The sequence below is a fragment of the Corticium candelabrum genome, chromosome 10 (genome assembly GCF_963422355.1).
Source record: "Corticium candelabrum chromosome 10, ooCorCand1.1, whole genome shotgun sequence".
Classification (NCBI taxonomy): domain Eukaryota; kingdom Metazoa; phylum Porifera; class Homoscleromorpha; order Homosclerophorida; family Plakinidae; genus Corticium; species Corticium candelabrum.
Genome location: NC_085094.1, coordinates 3694600 through 3714864, shown reverse-complemented (window position 1 = coordinate 3714864; position 20265 = coordinate 3694600). Strand labels below are relative to the sequence as shown.

General features: G+C 41.1%; 1 protein-coding gene across 5 annotated transcripts; it reads left to right on the top strand.

The window, feature by feature from the left end:
• Window positions 1–227: 227 nt before the first annotated feature.
• Window positions 228–10722, top strand: LOC134185890 (uncharacterized). 5 transcript variants are annotated; one of them, XR_009970866.1, is made up of 5 exons: window positions 2840–2918; window positions 3001–3069; window positions 6865–6951; window positions 7051–7164; window positions 10403–10722. XR_009970866.1 is itself a non-coding variant. In XM_062653774.1 (5 exons), the coding sequence occupies exons 1-5, from the start codon at window positions 4849–4851 to the stop codon at window positions 10614–10616; spliced, it is 417 nt and encodes a 138-aa protein (XP_062509758.1). In that variant the 5' UTR covers window positions 4742–4848; the 3' UTR covers window positions 10617–10722. The 5 variants fall into 5 exon arrangements, 2 of the variants coding, with proteins under 2 accessions (XP_062509758.1, XP_062509757.1); XM_062653774.1 differs by lacking the exons at window positions 2840–2918; window positions 3001–3069 and adding an exon at window positions 4742–4912 and having other exon boundaries at window positions 6868–6951; window positions 10403–10473; window positions 10533–10722; XM_062653773.1 differs by lacking the exons at window positions 2840–2918; window positions 3001–3069 and adding an exon at window positions 4742–4912 and having other exon boundaries at window positions 10403–10473; window positions 10533–10722.
• The last annotated feature ends 9543 nt before the right edge of the window (window positions 10723–20265 follow it).

The following is a 20265-nucleotide window of genomic DNA, read 5'->3' as shown; positions in this document are numbered from 1 at the left end:
CACACACACACACACACACACACACACACACCACACCACACCACGTGCACACAATGCACACTTGAGAACGGGTGTACACACAAGTAGACATAGCTAACTAAAGTGTACACTACATTAGCGCTGGGTCTGCATAAGTTTAGCCTAAAATTCTAGTCTACTGCAATATCTCGGAATGTCTCGATCCTGACCTGCCAACGGACAACCACGCATGCGTATTTGTACTGAATGACGCGAACACTTCACATTCGTGCGTGGCTTTCATTGACCTGCTCAAGTCAGTGGTACGCACTTTTGTTTTCTCAACCCTAAGAAAAACTGATCGAGTTCTGTTTTCAGGCGTCTGATGACGAAAATCTAGGTTGTTTCTTGCAATTGCCGACCAGCAACGTCTGTCGAGATCTTTCATAGCAGAGTGGTTCCTAAGACAGTGCGTGCAGCCACCGCAGCTGTGGCCGCAGGGCCACTCTAGCCAGGTGAAGCAATGAGATTGTTTCTACTGACGTTGTATAATAGGTAATTAAATAATCGAAGTGGCTAGAGAGCCGGTACCGGTCCCGCATGCGGAGGACTTGGAGTGTCGGTAATTTGCACGTGACCGATGATGTCATGCTAATTAGAAGCGACGAATGGCGGGAAGTCCGACTGATTCCGCATTCTTTTCTGTTGGGAAAAGATTGAACTTATTCGCCGACCTACAAGAGCGATTGTCGGTGTATGAGTCATAAACATATACAAAATTATGGAGAAGAGACTCGAGAAGTGTTGAGGCTGCCCGGAAGCGAATCAATCGTCCCCTTTCTGACGCAATTACATACTATGAGATGACGTATAGCTGCATTCACGGAGGCAAAAAATTCGCTGCCCGTGGAGAAGGAAAGCGGTCTACATCGTAAGTGCAGCTTGTGCGTTAGCAATTGTTTAGGAATCCAAGGACCTACACCTTTTCCATGGTGATGGGTCAAATTGTGGCCCCAGGCTAAAATACTGTACATACAGTAGTCTCAGATAAAAAGAACAAACGTAAAAAGAAACAGTAATTAACTACGCTCGGCAAATACTGTTATTATATATATAAATAGTTGATCAGTGAAATCTCTGATGTAGTGTTATATCTGCACAGTACTGTACTACACTATTGAAAATACATAAATATACCCAGTATACATCATTGCTGCTTTATCGTCTTCATTCTTTCTTCACACTTTCTAAAGACAAAAATGTCTTTCAATGAAGCATGTTCAAAATACAGCAAGGCACGGGCTGGGTAAAAATGCTAAGATTCTCTCATCTATTAGTTTGTATCAGGGTGGCAGCATAGATGCATTTGGATATTCTATATTCTACAATTCTTAAGCAAATTTGAAAATTACTACATTTAATATCAACTAGTCCACAGTAAAATTAATATCAACAATTGTTGGGGTACAATTTCAGACCATTGGTTGATTTGTTTTGTAAAATTCAACGGGTAACCTGAAACATATTTCTATATCATATTACATATTATTTTTGTAATTTTATACAACCACAATTCCTACATTTCAAAACATACCAAAAATTTCGTCATGCTGTTACTTCTGTGCTGAAGTGCAAAGAAACGTTACTTGTGAGTGTTGCCTGACTTGAGTTCAGTATGCAAGCCATAAAAGAGCAACAGGATTTCCCTAAGATGTAGGCTTTACAATCAATTCCATAACAAACCATAATGAAATATTCCTTGTACATACAGTACTAAAAATAACTTCAAAGGATAAGCAAACACACCAAACTGCACATAAGCTTAATTAATTGATACCAGAATTTTTTGCTAATGCAAATTTCTCAAATGTTATAACTTTAGTATTTGCACTCAAAACAGTTTTTCATTTAATTTTCCAATTACATTTTCATTGTGTTTTGTATTTTTTTCTTTGTGCTTTCCGTCAACAGGACTTTTAGGAAAGACTGCCCACCCTAAGAGCATCTGAAGATGGTCAATCACTAGTTGTGTGAAGATTTAAAGAGAGCCATAATCATGAAATATCAAGAGTAATAATAATTAATTCCTTGTACATGTACATGTACTGTACCAACACATACCGTATTATCTCTAACATAAACACGTCCTTAATTTTTCAAAGGGCCTGACAGATGTGACTTTATTAGAGACCAGACTGTGTCTTATGTAATTTCAATGTTGTTTAAAATCAGTAATTTCCCGGTACTCATCACTAGAAACATTTGTTGACAAGTACTTTCTTATTTTACGAGTGCTTCGATCAGAACGAGACTATCAAGCAAGCCTGTCTACTCTCAAAGTCCCTGTAACATACCATTCTATCACTTATGCAGCACCGATTAACTATATGAAGTATCTTACACCTTATGCCTACAGATTTGTTGCCTAACACATGGATATGAAGACAAAGGTACAGCTCGCAAATGATGGCAACCAACATTACCATGTTGCATACAACGATAGTTCAATAGTAGTCACCCCGCAACATGCCAGTGCATGACTTGGCAGTCAATGAGGTTGCCTTGTCTTCACATACTGGCAGCTCGATCTGATCTCGGATTGAACATGTTCACTGAAGAACTTTGTGACAGAAGATGGTCTTTAGATTACTACAAATCTAACCACAGAGCATTTTCACCTATTGCTCATCAAACCCCGTCTACAGCAACCATCGTTAGCTTTGAAACACCATCAAGAAAAGTACACTCTCAGGTGCGTTGTCAAAGTGATTCTCAACTGTTACATAAATTAGCACGTGTCCATGTTGTAGTTTGAAAAATTCCATCAGGCTTCAAAGATTGCTACCAAACTTGCTAGTTTAGCTTCAGAAGCATCAGGAGTCAATTTCACCAGCAGATTGAATGTGATGAAAGAGTTGGTTTCTGCTTGGGAAATGGACAAGAAGTGGAACTGATCAGTGGTAAGATTCTGCTAGCGTCCATGCATATATGCAAACACATCTTTAACATCATACAGCCATATTAATTCTTTTGTGCCAATAGATTCAACTGAAGGAGAGAAACATGATGAGGTCTTACAACTACTGCTTAATCTTGACAAACCTTTGACAGGTAATTGTCTGTCAGCATCTACGGATACCTGTGTATCTACATACTTACATACCTACCTACCTACCTACATACTCTTGTTGAAGATACATGTATGCGTTAGGGACACCAGCCCCTCAAAATCACCAGGGGATCAAACCCGAGTACTTCCGCTGACCTCTGCCTGAGTTGTTTCTAGGCAGACCTCCATGTATATTCCTAGGTGTGCACGCTGACTAACTGAAGTATTACTACATGTAGGAAAGATGCACTTACGGTTCCTCAATATGACCCAAGTCAATCCGCATGATGTCCATGCAAAGTCAATCATCGACCTTCATAATAGACGATATTCGGGGGCGGAGCTTCTAGAGCATGCGCAATCTCGAGGGTAACACGCACCTTTCGCCGATCTTGCTGTACACGAAGTCCACGTTTCTGGGTCTGCTTCTGAACCGTAGATCATCTTGCCGTTGACTAGGCTTTGTAAGTAAGTTCACTACTTACTATTTCGTGCATCTTGTGAGAGACTTTGCCTGCGTAGAGACGCGTACGAAGCCATTTCTTGAGTACGGCTTCTCGAGGGTAAGAGACTGCTGTTCAAGCTGAAGTCGTCTGATTCACATTCTGAACAGATGCACGTGGAGTGGAAAGACAGACTACTCATTGCTTAGTGATGGAAGTTTTGTCAGATGAAGATTTCGTGGTAGGGCAAAGATTTTGTAGTAGGGGAACCCATTCGGGGTAACCAAACGTGCTGCACTGTCACTGTCTGTGCGGCCGAAACTAGGACTACTTTTCCCCCATCTAGCAGACTACTTGAACTGTGGAACTGTGAAACTATGTATCTTGTCGAACTAGAGTCAGCAAAAGTTTGTCTAGCCTATGCAACTCTTCATGGAAGGCGGTGAGCTCATGAGCTTACACATCACTTGATGTGCCTTGGCCTGATTCTTTGTTTGCTATACAGAAAAATTGTCTTGGCTGCTTTCAGTCGAACTCCACACTGTATCAAGTACATTTCTCTACACAAAACTTGTGTAAGACTTGATTTTATCATGAGAATGCCTTTCCTTGCAACCCAGACTCTGCAGATGCAAGGTCTTGCTCGAGAACTCTAATCTTGTTTTGAAGTTCCACTATTTCATTTGCTTGCTGTTCAATTATTGGTCGTAAACCATCAGCTTCAGTGCCTCAGTGACATTTTTGACAACTAACATCTTCAATTTTGACATCACTACTATACACGTCTTGATCAACTGCAGATGAGGTAGAACAGCCTCTGCTTTCTGATTTAGACATTACAGCTATGGAATAGTGCGTATGTGTTGTGTTACTTTAGACATAACTGTTGCTGGGACTTGTAGACTGCAGACCTAATTGTAAACAGACTACAGAGTACGTGTACCGTACTCTGATCCGCGTCAGGGTACCTATCGAGTGCAGGTTATCACAGTAAGAACTTCGACTTGGCCAATCACATATATACAGAAGCAAGCTAGACTGCCCAGAAACAACGGGGAACGCCTACATGTCTGGTTACCCAAAATGGGTTCCCAGGTGGCATGATTTCACTCGCCAAAACTAATTCATCTCTAGGCAATGAGTAGTCTGTGCTTCCACTCCACGTGTATCTGTTCAGAATGTGAATCAGGCGCCTTCAGCTTGAACAGCAGTCTCTTACCCTCAAGAAGCCGTTTTCAAGAAATGGCTTCCTGCGCGTCTCTACGCAGGCAAAGTCTCTCACAAGATGCACGAAATGGTAAGTAGTGAACTTACTTACAAAGCCTAGTCAACGGCAAGATGATCTACGGTTCAGAAGCAGACCCGGAAACGTGGACTTCGTGTACAGCAAGATCGGCGAAAGGTGCGTGTTACCCTCGAGATTGCGCATGCTCTAGAAGCTCACCCCCCTGACTGACTGACTGACTGACAAAACTAATCATTACACACAAGCTTTTGTTACATACGAAACACTAAAGTTAAAAATATTATCCATGACAGTTCAAGTCCGTACAATCACAGCAAACTGACTGACTGACTGACAATAACTTGTTAGCCACAAACTTCTACGCACAGAACACTAAAAGTTCAAGTCAGTAGAAGCACGGTCTCAGCGCTGATGGACTCACTGATCGAATTGATGAGAGACTACTAGTACATTTTATTAATTCTTTTGTGCCAATAGATTCAACTGAAGGAGAGAAACATGACTACTGCTTAATCTTGATAAACCCTTGACATGTAATTGTCTAACAGATTTTACGCATACCTGTGTATCTACCTACCTACCTACCTACCTACCTACATCTACCTACCTACCTACCTACCTACCTACACCTACCTGCCTACCTACATCATAGTGGTTCACTGGTTTCAGTGGAGACACTTTTATGTAGCGGCTGCTTGCTCTCTATGGGAAGCAAGGCCTGAATTAGAGATGTGTGTAGTACAATGAAGCCTGAGAATATTACCAACAGACAATATTGTAAATATTGTACAACACTGATACATACATTTTTTCTTTGTATTATAGGAGTCTGTGCTACTCCACCAAAAACGTACAAAATTTACAACAAATCACTCTACTCACAAAACACTATGAAATCTAATCATGGTGTTACAGACTCCACCAATGGTACCCAAAACTTATAAACCAACAGTGTCTTATACACGCAGACATACATACATTTATACATACATGCATGCATGCATACGTATACACTTAGACCATGGTCACAAGACGTGCGACCAGTCACAAGTGCTTATTTAGATGGAGTATATGAAATATTGTACGGCAGGTGTGCAAGAAGTTCCGGTTAATATTGCACTCTCACTTATCATATACACATCACATAACCATTGTATAAATTACTTATTATATGATTAGCATGCTATATGGCTTTTAGTAGCAGCAGGGTTTTAGACCTTGATAACCATGCCCCTCAGGCTTTAAAAACCATATAGCATGCTAATTACACAATAACCTATACATACACACCATATTTCCTTGAATAATAGACTGTACTCGAATATAACTGAAGGATCAGATCAGTTTGAAATGATAGTAACCCATGTTTGAACAGTAACCCATGCCTTGGAGCCAAAGACTGGTATCCGACATTGTTCACACTCATTGTTTAGTTTGCCATTTGCCAAGAACTGTCTACGAAGAGAAAAAGAGATCTGAAAAATTGAATATTGTGAAGGAAGGTAGAGCATCATCTCTGAACAATGCGTGGCAACAAAATACAAAGTCGACAAACAGAACCTTCATCAGTGGATAAAAAGAAATTCAAATAAATCTACATAAAAATGAAAACAAATGAGTGGAAAAGGCATAATACCAGATGTTGAAAAATAGTAAAAAAAAGTGCTTGAATAGTCACCCATGGAGCTAATTAGGTTGAAATAATAGTAACCCACGTGTTAATATTTGAGGAAATATGGCACATACATGCATGAACACACACACACACACACACACACACACACACACACACACACACACACACACACACACACACACACACACACACACACACACACACACACACACACACACACACACACACACACACACACACACACACACACCACACACACACGCATGCACGCACGCACACACACACACACACACACACACACAACATATATACCCTTTAAACGTGTGCATACTTGTATACTGTACAGACAGACATACTGCACACATACCTACATGTATGCATTAACATATTACCTCTCTTGACACAGACAACAAACCACATTATTGTAAGAAAAACTAGGCTAATATGTTCCATACAATTATGTGTGTTGCAGCAGATGATCATTCACTAAAATCAGACAAAACAAACTTTGCAAAGAATAAAGCAGTATGTGCGTCTACTGAAAATATCATTGTTCAGGGTAAGTTCTCAAAACACTTCCCTTATTGTTGAATGCTAAGTAAAATTCATGCTGTTTAATACATTGTGTCCGCTGATGAATAGTTTTCTGTATTGACAGAGCCAAGAAGTGTTACAGTTAGTGAATCACAACCACTCTCTCATCCATCAGAAACTCTCTCATCCGAAGCAACTACCTCTAACTATGACAAACGAAATTTACAAAATCTCCAAAGTGAGTTTTAATCAGAGGCATTAATTGCATTGATTAGAATACTCTACTTACTTACAACCTCATTCAATTTAAGTGATCAGCATATCTGATAGTAGACTCTGTACCTAACAGTTTCACAAGCAACTAAATGCAAGCACCATGCCAGCTAGTTCTACACTAATTTTTAGGCACAACAATCAGCATATCAACAGACTGTATATGGAACTACCTACAGAGTAACTATTTAATCAAAAAATAGAATTAAATGACATGTTAGAAAAGATGATTAATTTTGGTGGTGTATGTGCAATGCCAACTTGACTTGTTAATTAAGCATTGCTAGCGTGGAGTTTTCAGTATCAGTGAAACTTGCATGCACGCGTTGTGAAAAAAGGGCTCAAAACCTGGGATACCTGCTAGCTTTGCCTGCATAATTAGATGTCCAAGGAGAATATTATATTCCTAGTTGCCTTCACACTACTGTTGAATTTGGCAATGCAATGAATTTGATCATACTGTTTCTTAAACAATGTACAGTACTCACAGAACAAATACCCTTACTCACTGTAACAATGTTACTGAATGACTCTTCTGCACATACCCCTGATGCACATAATCACTGAAATACTGTAATATCACTGCTAAGGATGAAAGGAAATCAAATAATACTGTTTCTACGTATTTTAATGCCTCCTATTCTTCAAAAACGTGGCCGTCCAAAAGGCCATGAATTGACTGTGATTAGTTTACCGGCTAAGAAGAAAGCAAAGTCAGGAAAAGTACAACCATTCATTAAGTTACACACATCATTGAAAGAAAGAGGTATTCACATGTCTATTTACTTGCTTATAATTAAGGCCTTGTTCACGAGGTGCTTTTGCATACTTTGCAGTCATGTTAGCATGGTTTGTTGATGACAATATAGCAGCTGCTGCACTACAAAATCGCAAGACGCTGATCGATGAATCAGACATCAAAGTTCAGCAAGAAAACATCTCTAATGCAGTCCTCGATGACAATGTTGACTTGCACATAATTCGAAACTTTTTCACCTATGATGCCTGGCTACTACTTACAGATGTTGTCAAGCAGAAACATAAACATTGCAGTTATGTTTGCCAAGTTTGCTTTCACAACTTGGATGAGGAAGCATCAATTTTGTGTGACTATTGCCTCTTGTGGTCCCACATGAGTTGTGTTGGTCTTAAAGAAAGACCCAAATCAAAGTGGTGGTTTTGCCAAAGCTGTCACAAGACTAGCAAATAAGATAAACTGGCTGTAGAGGCAACTGTTGCTATGTAAAATTAGAAACGTGTGTGTATTATGTGCAAGCTATGCAGTGTTGTTTGACTATATATTAAGAGCAAGATCTGGCAGAGCAGATGACAGAATCATGTAATGCTATTTTACCAGTATCTTTTTACTCTCTTCAAACCACAGTGACATAAGAACTAAAATGATAATCTACCTACCTATGTATGCACCTGCCTGCCTACCTAACTATATACCATATAGTTACGTATATAACCGGTTATTACTGCAATTTGAGAATCTAGACAAAAGTTTTAGCTGCGAATTAAATTTCTGCATTTCAACCAGGAAGACAGTTACTGGTACACACATGTACACATGCATGTACATGTGTCGCAACATGACTCCTGGGACTCGAAGATAAGCATAAATATTTGCAAATTCTATTTGTGCACTCCATAAATCTGATTTCTTCGCAGAATACGCAAGAATATCATGATCGCAGAAATAACCAGTTATACAGCACATGCATATAGGATACCTAACTAACTACAAATCTCTAAAGTAAAGTTCAACAACTACATAGCAATCAATTATTAACTAGCTAATAAAGCCAATATATTTAGCTTAGACAGTCAACACAGTCACTGATTAATTAATTAATTAATTAATTAGTACATTTATTACTACAATCACAGTCATACAACACAGCTTCCAACTCTGTCGCACCATGTGAAATACATTCCGAAACTTGTTCTTTGTATCCAAATTACGTGACACTCGGCTTCCGTAGTGACGCAATGAACACTTCAAAACTAGGTGCTCCTTCTATTGAAAACGACTAGACTAGCTATGCATGTTCAAGAACGCGTGCACGTACACTCCATCACCGCATCCATAACATAATACGAACGATAATGTCACAATGAACCCAGTACGCACGTTAGCAGGAATCCGGGAGTATGGGTCACGTGCAAATTACCGGCACTCCACCTCCGCATCCGGGGCCGGTACCGCCTCACTAGCCACTTCGTTAAATAATTGTAATATTAATTAGCTAATTTAGGGGCCGGTCATTATTAAGTGTCCGGGGGCTGGCAAATTTACTGTGGGGGCCACAAGTTTGAAATTCAGTGATTTGCAGAGGTCACTAAGCATTTGGGTCATCTTACGTTGGGAGGTCATAATTTTTAGGATTTTATTATTCACAACTGTCTGCCTGTTAATATTAATCAACTAATGATTTTTAGATATCTTCTGTGCCAATATCTATTTGGAACTTGGCTTGCCATGGTGTGCTACAGTTTATTGTATAGAGGTACTGTGTATGTATTGTTAGCATATTATGGTACGTAGACCTTGGGGTATCATTCCTCCTCTAGACTTGGGGTATCATCCCTCCTGTGTCTAAAGGTTTTATCGTAAAATAAACGGCATGAAGCATATACTTTTCACCAGTGATGCCCGCTGCTGTCTGACTATGGGCATAGGAACCATTGGCAAGGTAAATAATGTTTACATGATAGCTACTTGTTCATGAGAAGTCATAATTAGTTTCTATACTATTTGCTTCCAATCATGTATTTTTATTGTCCTCAATGGACAGTGGTAATTTTTGTGTCATCTATTGTTGCTGTGATTGTGCATGTCACATACCAGGTAGAAGTCAAGATCCTGGTTTACTAATTTTATGCAATTTTGCATCGGTTGTATTACTGAAATAGGTTTTATACAACACTGTAGCAATAAATAACAACAGCTGCAGCCCAGTTAAAACTTGACCATTTGATCATAGTTGTCTGTCTAATATCTAACACAGAAGAATGTGTGTGTGTGTGTGTGTGTGTGTGTGTGTGTGTGTGTGTGTGTGTGTGTTGTGTGTGTGTGTGCGTGTGCGTGTGTGTGTGTGTGTGTGTGTGTGTGTGTGTGTGTGTGTGTGTGTGTGTGTGTGTGTACATCATGCCCTCACAAGCGTCCTTTCAAACAAACTTCTTTTGTGCTGTTGCAGGACAGTGTACAAGCAGGAGACTGTCAATAGAGACGTCACAATATACAAGATTCAATGCAGAGACTGCAACAGTAAGGACGGTCAAGACAGCGAGACTGTGCGGTTCACCCCCAACTGTCGTGTATTCTAGTTGACTGTCGAGTCAGCCTGTGGACGGCTTGGAAATGCACAACCTGTTGCGCTAATATTAAAGTGGAAAGAACACACACCGTGACTGTTGCCAAGAACGGCAACGGTGCGAACCTGAAAGAGGCGTAGACAGTGTAGCATCTCAGTATAAATTGGATTTAATGTCAGGTTAATACTTTCTAAAAATGCGTCTCTAGGCGTGAACAGACATGCGCGTGGGTTCTACTTTCGACTACTAGTAATTGGAAAGAACGACCAGTGCATTAATTAACTAACGGTGAATGCAAAGAAACGGCGTAGACGTGCGAGACGTGCCAGTACTGCGACGGTTTCGGTTGTCCGACACACACAACACACATACACACACACACACACACACACACACACACACACACACACACACACACACACACACACACACACACACACACACACATACACGCACACACACGCATCCGCATCCAAGGAAAGTGCTACGTATACTGTACACGAACGACCCGAATCCGAACTCGCCGCAAAGCCAGGTAAGACGTCACAGCAATTAGTTAAAGCTCGACGTGGTGACGTTTGTGGTGCAAGTTGCGTGGGCACGCTCTAGACACGCGCGTGCCTAGCCGACTGCCAAGTATACTAGAAGCTTGCGACAGTAACAACGGTTGTAAGACGACCAAGGGCTGCGATTACCCGCGTGTGTACTGTACGCGCGTCGAATAGCTGCCACGTTTGCTACACCCGTTCCCTGCGAAGGCAGCAACATGGCGACGCGACCAACGCGAATGTCGAAACAGCCGCGACTTCAGAGGCAATTTGCAATTGGTCACGTGGGAATCTGTTACCACTTTATATATTTAGTATGGCTGGACTTTGTGCTAATTAGTTAGCTCGGGCAGAGAACGGGAAAAGACAGTCTAACCGGGGTTTGTGTTGTTTCCGCCCAATAATAATAGGGGTATACGCGGGAATTTGTGTAATTACGTCAATCTAACTCGAGCAAAGAACGGGCTAATTAGTTGGTGTATGTATATATGCATGCAGTCAACAGACCATAACTAGACATTCTTCACATAGTCTCGTGTAGCTATGCAGTGGATGGCACACATTCGTCTCGTTCATTGGATGCTGTTAGCGTCGACGTTGCTCGTTCTCATTCATTGCTCTCGTGCAGACGAGTACGGACAAGGAGGTTGTGGCGGGTGAGCTAGTGTAATACAGACTGACTGCTGAATTTGTCTCGATTTGTTGTACTGTACGTGTTAGGAGTCGCTATCGGTGCAGTGAACGTGTATCGACTTCTGTCCAAGCTTCCCGATACAAGCAAACGGCTTCTCGAGAGCACTACCGTTACAAGTGTGGATGGAATGGATGGGGTCGCTGCTCAGGCAGTAGGTAGGTTAACTGTATAATCAGAATCTCGTGCAGTACAAGCATTTACGCGCTTCAAAACCTCGTATCTTCTGGTGAGAAACTTAGGGAATCATGCATGAAGGAGCATGCAATTGCATGTTCGACCTTTCCTAGACTCTGTTGGTCGGAGACGGACACCGCATGTCTCTTGATTGTTGAACTTGAAGCATGACAAGTAAGACTTGGCACTTTGAGTTACGTAAAACTAACGGCAATTGGATTCTGTGCTTGTGGTCTTGGGAGCCGGGTGTCTATATATTGTCATGCCATGGGGCTCCACATAATTTTATTGGATCATGCCCTTTCCTTACTTTGTCGACGCGTGGTGTCCATAGATTCTTATCAGTGCAGGAAACTAAAATCCACTCAACTGCATAACATGGTGCTTCTGTAAACATTGTCACAATCCAAGTGCTAACAGGAGTTGTGTTACGGGTACCGTGAGTGGGAGGAGCAACGCCGGCTTTTGCGACGATTGACTCAATTCGTAATGACTGCATGGGTGGGGTGTGGTTTACCGGTAGTCTACGACAGAACGTTGCACCAGTCCGTGTGAGGTGATTAGAGATGGACAGATGTGTCGAGGTTACTAGTTATTCTTTCTACTGAGTTCTCGGTACCTCTCGAGTGTCAGGTCGCGTCACGACGTAGCTAAACGCAGTCAGAAATCGACTCGCTATGTGCTAGTGCTAACTTTCCATTCGCGCGCGACAAACATCAACACGCTGTAGCCTTCTCCTGAATCTCCATCTCTTGCGGTATTGATTGTATGCAACTGCACGCATCAGCTCGAACCCTTGCAGTCCTTTAATACTTACACGTACAGATACTCTAATAAAAGCGCGGGTGCCGGTGCACGTGCCCTATTTTGTATTCAACCTGATGATCTCTGTTCAGACATACTCTAGACAGCAATACAGTAACTTATCCGTTGTGACAAGATCGGTAATTCTGTTATCTCTATACTCTCTGTTCGCGTTGATTTTGCGCTTTGAAAATCTGTACTAACTTCTGCGCAATAGGGCGCTCAGTGACGATCTTGGTATCGTTAGAAACCGCAAGTTCCCGGATTTTCTGTAGTTAGAGTAACGACGGCGTATGTATTACACAGGCGGTATGATAAGGCTTTTGCGTATCAAGAGCCGTTAGGGTTCTTAACTCATTAAGTAGGTATGGTCTTACAACAAGAATGCTGCTAATAGAGGAAGTAGCCAATTAGCAAGGTCCGCTGCCTTGACACCAACTCACAGTTGCTGTTGTTTCACAACTAGTTGCTTGATATTTCTGACTCCTCTTCTCGTTCTGCTTTGTCTTGATAGCCTGCGACTTTCTCTACTGTTACCTAACATCTTTGTATTGTAATTTGACCTCTAGAATGTACAGTTAATGGGATATCACTTAACATCTGAGTGTGGTAAACAAATACAGCTGCATTATTAGTCAGTTTCGAGCGCAAAAGTCAACGCGAACAGAGAGTAGAGTTACTGTTTGGGCAGAAGTTGTACATTATACTAGTAATATACGTATACCTGTAACGTATTTCTGTTGCTATAGGACGAAATACGGAAGCAGCATTGAGTACTACACGAAACCGACGTACCGATACCGATGCCGACCGTGCAACAGTAAGAAATTGATAAATCAAGTTTGTATGTACAATATCTTCTCTCGCAATGGCCTAATTGCTTTACACAAATATCAATGCCAGTTAATTGAATTAATAGCCTATAGCTATCGCAATTGCTTTATAATAAAATCTATATTTTTGATATTAATGAACGGGTTTTATTCTCTAGTCGATTGTCGAGTAAACTCGTGGTCGTCGTGGACATGCGCTGCTCCCTGTTGCGCTGTGCTGAACGAAAGAAGAACTCGTAACGTGCAAGTTCCTCGATCTGGCTCGGGAAGAAGTTGCCCTAGCATCGCTGAAAGTCGAACTCGATACGACAACAACAGGGCGTGTTACATCGATGGGAGATGCTATAGGCAACTCGAAAAAAGCCGAAACGGCTGCAATGTGAGCTTCATGTGATCCAACCCTATTATGAGTTAAAACCCTAATTTTTAATTTCCTTTTTGTATTTTTTATATCTATTTATTAATTTTTTACTTTTATTTTATTATTTAAATTTCTTATTATTTATTTATTTTTATTTCTATTTGTCTATATTTCAATTTTTAATTTTTTTTATATTAACTAACTATTCAACGGCTGCAAAGTAAGCTTTAAAGCATCCATAAAATTTAAAAATTATTAATTAATTCTTTTTAGAAATGTAATAAAGGCGTAAACAGATACGCTTGGGAACGACTGTCCACTATCAATTGCAATGACAACACTCAGTGTACAAAGAACGACCAGTGCATTAACGGTAAATGCAAAGGAACGGCATATACGTGCGAGACGTGCCAGTACTGCGACGGTTCCGGTTGTCCGACACGCGTTGGTATGTGCTACATCCAAGGAAAGTGCTACAACCTTAACGAACCAAATCCGGACTCGCCGCAATGCCAGGTAAGACATCACAGCAAAGCTCGACGTGCGCCGTCGACAACGTCTTCTAATCCTAGATCTGCGAGCCCAATAAAGGCGAAAACCGGAGGTTCTACTCGTTGACCGGAAATGCGTGCGATGACAAGGACATCTGCACTAGAAGTGACAGTTGTAGTGCTGATGGTCTCTGCGTCGGCACGCCCTACACGTGCTTAACCGACTGCCAAGCTTGCGACGGCAACTATGGTTGTAAGACGACCAAGGGCTGCGTGACGGCAGGGAAGTGCGGTTGCAGCATCAACGGGCAATGCTACGTACATGGCGCGCCTAATCCAAACAACATGTGCCAGAAATGCAACATCTACAGCAATGCGAATGGATGGACCAACCTGGCCGACGGAGCGATTTGCGACGACGGCAACGCATGCACTCGTAAGGACAAATGTACGACCGGTGCATGTGGTGGGGACCCGTTCACGTGTCCTACAGATCCAACCTGCATAGAATCCAATGTCTGCAACGGAGATAGTTGCGATCTCGTGTATAGACCGGCAACGTATCTCTGCTATAAGAACAAGGATGCCTGCGACTGGCCGGATCAATATTGCACGGGCAGCACCGCGACGTGCCCACAGAACAATCTCAAAGGAGTAGACATAGCTAAGGGTACCGTGTCGATTCTGAGGTACAGCATCCCGACTGCAACAAAGTTAGTTTACAAAGCTGCCGAATCTGGAACATTTTACCTAATGATGACACAAAACAAGGGGGTAAGAGCCAAGTTGAGTGGCTTTACAGTGCCTTGCGGAGGTGTTTCCTTCTCTTGGGAGCTGGTGAAAGCAACAGATACCCAACCATCCGTCACAGGGGTGCTGAAGGCAAACTCGGAAAACAACGGGACGACAGAGATAGCGGTTGATAACCTAAACTTGGACAATGGTGGCGTATACAAAATTTTAGTGACCGCTCAGAATGTCCGTTCGGATACTCAACAGGTCGAGTCCCAACTTATTCTCGTCGATACAACGCCTCCGACGTTCTCCACGACAATTAACGACGGCAATGCCAAAGTAGATATACAATATCAGGCGGCTACGACGATACTGTCGGCCTATTGGAATCCCAACGGCTTTGCAGACCCGGAAAGCGGTAGAGACATGACCTCGTTCCAAATCGGAGCCGGTTTGAAAGCGTATGAGACGACTGTCGTCGGGTTCACGGCAAGCAAGGCCAACGAAGGTGTCCTCAACAATTTAAAGTTGCAACATAACACGCGATATTACATAACGGTGTCTATAGCAAATCGAGCCGGGCTAAGAGGTCAAGCCGCCTCAAATGGGGTCCTTGTCGATACCTCTCTTCCCATTGCAGGCACGGTCACAGTGTTGGATGACAAAAAAAGAGGGAAACTCGAATACCTGGCAGCTTGTGGTCGTCAGATTGAAGCTACTATTGTCAATTTTAAGGACGACGAGAGTGGCCTCGACTCTTTCCAATGGCTGCTCTGTAAGCACCCACTGACAAACCCACTTCAGCTGTCCTGTTCGCAACAAGGGTATGTCGAATTTGCCTGCTTTCCAGACAACAACTGCAATTTGAATGTGACTCATCCAGAAGACAGAATGATAGAAAACGGCTGTTTCATCAACGAATATTCATATCAACTCTATATCAGGGCAAGAAACCGAGCAGGATCCCTTATAGAAGAGCTCTCGAACAGATTTATTGTTGATAGAAAACCACCCATTGCAGGAGTAGTCAACGATGGGCTAACAGTGGACATTGATGATCAGTCGGATGATCAGACTTTAAGTGCCAATTGGCACGGATTTCGGGACGAGATTAGTAGCATTGACTCCTGCGAACTAGCAGCATTTGAAGAGTATGGAACGACAGATGAGAAGAAAGTTGTGGACTATGTCAAAGTCCAGGCATCTGGTCAATGGACATCAGATAAACTAAACTTGATCAACGGGAAGACATACTATATTAATGTCAAATGCCAAAACAAAGCGGGCCTAAGTAACGAAGTGACAACAGACGGCGTAGTTATTGAAGCTGTAACTTTGGGTAGACTCGTTGATTAGTAACAGGCTATACATCTACGCCCTCTATCTAGACAATATATACCTGTACGCTATAGTTACATATTTCAAAGTGATGAGTAAACTTTTATACGACAGCTGACACCACAGATGCACTCCAGTGATACACATATGCTTTATGACATTTGGGAGCTGTGGTAAAGTAGTGAGGCGGAAAAATTATTTGAAGGAACCATGGCCCAATTGGCCTCTGCAGTTCCTATGAATTAATATTGCTTCGTACTGGATGTAGCATGAGCGGGTATATCTAGAACAACAGCAAATTTTGCGTTTACTATAAAAGCTTGGTCTCGCTCTTGCATTGCCATGGTGGTCTAGTGCATTTGTCTCATGTTTCACCCTGGGGCTTTTAACTTTGTTGTCTCTCCTCCTCCCAGACAATCTTGGCGTGTATACGCATAAATGTAGTCAACAGATCATATGAAAAGGTGTGTATAAGGAGTCACCAGAACATAATGATAGCGAGGGTACCATGTGAAATGCTTGAGACCGCAAAGCTGCGACATGTTTTCGGTCACTCTTCTTGATTTGCAAGTGTTGATCGACTCTCACGTACGACGCGTGATCACTACCCACACACGCACGATCGAGCACGCAATCGCAACTCCATACTTTACCTAGTCTCCCAGCTATGCAGTCAACGGCACACACTCGTCTCGTTCATTGCTTGCTGTAACCTCGATGCTGCTCGTTCTGCATTGCTCTCATGCAGACGAGTACGGACAAGGAGGTCGTGGCGAGTAAGCTAGCGTAATACCAATCTGCCAGTGGAATGTGTTCAATTCCTTTTTTCTGTACTTTGATGTTGTGGTGTTAGGAGTCGTTATCGGTGTAGGGAACGCGTAGCCTGTTACGTCAAAGCTTCTCGATACAAGCAAACGTCCTATTGAGAGCATTACCGTTACAGTTGTGGACCATTCGAATGGGTCGCTGCACAGGCTACAGGTAGGCCATCACAACAGTAACTGCAACATCTTGCAAACTCTCTACCTTCTTGCGTATAGGAGTTCATGAAAGAAATACAGTTTCATATACATGTTTGCATATACATACATATCTATATCTAAAGGGTCAATCTGTTTGGACAAAAGTTGTACAGTCTAGGTATGCACCTGCAGCGTATTTCTGTTGCTATAGGACGAAATACAGAAGCACATCGAGTACTACACGAGAACTGCGTACTGATACCAATGCCGACCCTGCAACAGTAAGAAATTGATAATTTCAAAGCCAGTTAATTCATTAACCTAATAGCCTCTAGCTACTACAATTAATAAAATCAATTTTTTGTTATTTTTAAATTAGACTATCTATATATGTATTATGCGCGTGCGCGTGCATTTCTGTGAAATATGCAGAATATGCGACGTAGTTAGCGCTTACTCTATTCTCTAGTTGATTGTCGAGTGAGTGGGTGGTCGTCATGGACCTGCACTGCTCCCTGTTGTGTTGTGCTGCGCGAAAGAAGAACTCGTACCGTGCAAGTTCCTTAGTCTGGATCGGGAAGAAGTTGCCCTAGTCTCGAAGAAAGGCGAACTCGATGTGATGATAACAAAGCGTGTTACATCGATGGAAAATGCTACAAGCAACTCGAAAAAAGCCGCAACGGCTGCAATGTGAGCTTCATGTGATGAGAACTTATTGAAAGTTATAATTAAACTTTTTTATGTTATTTTTGATTTTGATTTTGATTTTAATATTATTTTTCTTTTGTTACTGTTTTGCTTAATTTATATTTTATTCTTTTATGTTAGTGTTTAGTTATTTTTACTTTTGTTTTAATTTTTTATTTTTTCATTCTGTATTTTTTCCTTTCTACTGTTTTACTTAATTTTATTTTATTATTTTTTATGTTATTGTTAAGTCACTTATTTTATTTATATATTTTTTTATTTTTTGTTATTTTTTAATTTTTTGTTTCTTTTTTAATGTTTTACTAATAAAATTAATTTTATTTAATGTTTAGCCATTTTTATTTTTATTGTAATTGCTAATTCTTATTTCTATTTTTATTTTTAATTTTTATTTTTAATTTTATATTATTTTATATTAAATTTTTGTTTATTTATGTATTTTATTTTGTATTAACTAATTAATTTATTTATATTTATATTAACTAATTAATTTTACTGGTTAGCAATGCCAAAAGAGCTATTCAAGATATTGGTGGAAAAGGCTTTCCGTGGGAACATGCGACGACAGTAACAATTGCACGTCTAATGATACCTGTCAGTACGGATGTTGCGTCGGTAAACCATACAGATGCCTCTACTGCCAGAGGTGCAATGGCGACGGCACTTGCGGTCTTGCGTTTGGTTGCGTCACGTCGCCGTCTACGTGCGGTTGCCGCATCGGCAGTGACTGTTACCGCGACGGACAATTCAATCCGAACAACGGAGGGCAAATGTGCGATTTCAATAAGAGTGCCCAGCAATGGTCGAATGTGTCGGCAGAATATGACTATGACACTATCGTGTCGCCTACTTCTTATGATTGAGACGACTGCCGCGCTGTTGTCGTATGCCTATACATACCTAAAGTTTGATCGCGTTTGTTGTTTTTTGACTGTTCAGCACTATAATCAATCCTTCAGATATGACGTTTGAATTGGATTGCATATATGATGTTTGCTCTCTAGTGTACATGTGCTAGTGTGACCTTAGCTTATTGTTTGACGTTGTTGACTTATTGTGGTAATTACAAATTGTGCTTTTGACTTTGTTTGCTGCAGTATAATATAAAATTTGTGTGTTTGGGCTTCCTGGACTCGATGGTTTACAAGCTTGCGTTCATCTCAACTATACAGGTTTCATAGCGACGGAACCGGAAGGGGGCCATGGGGCACAGTGCCCCACAAATTCTCGCCGGCAGCTATCTATCCATGTTGTATAGATAGCTATACATACATACATACATACATACATACATACATACATACATATATACATACATACATACATATACATATATACACATTGTATAGATAGCTATATATATATATATATATATATATATATATATATATATATATATATATATATATATATATATATATATGTATGTATGTATGTATGTATGTAAGTATGTATGTATGTATGTATGTATGTATGTATGTATGTGTAGCTATCTATACAAGTGTGTGTGTGTGTGTGTGTGTGTGTGTGTGTGTGTTTGTGTGTGTGTGTGTGTGTGTGTGTGTGTGTGTGTGTGTGTGTGTGTGTGTGTGTGTGTGTGTGTGTGTGTGTGTGTGTGTTAAATATATACATATACACATATACATGATTAATTAATAATACATTTAGCCTTGTTGTGCAGAGCCTCTTAGTGTGCCCCTCAACCAAATCTAAGTCGCAACGCCAGTGGGTTTAGATAATGAGAAATTTTAATTTTAGAAGATTTTATATTTCCAGACATCTACAATCGAAATTTGCGTTGTTCTTGCATACCGACTACTATAGTTCGTAGCAATTAACGTGTATTGAGATGTTTCATAGCAAAGCTGTGTTGTAAGCCATTGCGTGCAGTCGTTGTTGCAGGTGACTATTTAATTACTTAATTAATAACCACGTAGACGAATTCAAATGTGTGTTTTCGGTTGTGTCAAAATTCATTTGTCACACACACACACACACACACACACCACGCACGCACGCACGCACGCACACACACCACACGCACGCACGCACACACACACCACACGCACGCACGCACGCACGCACACACACACACAC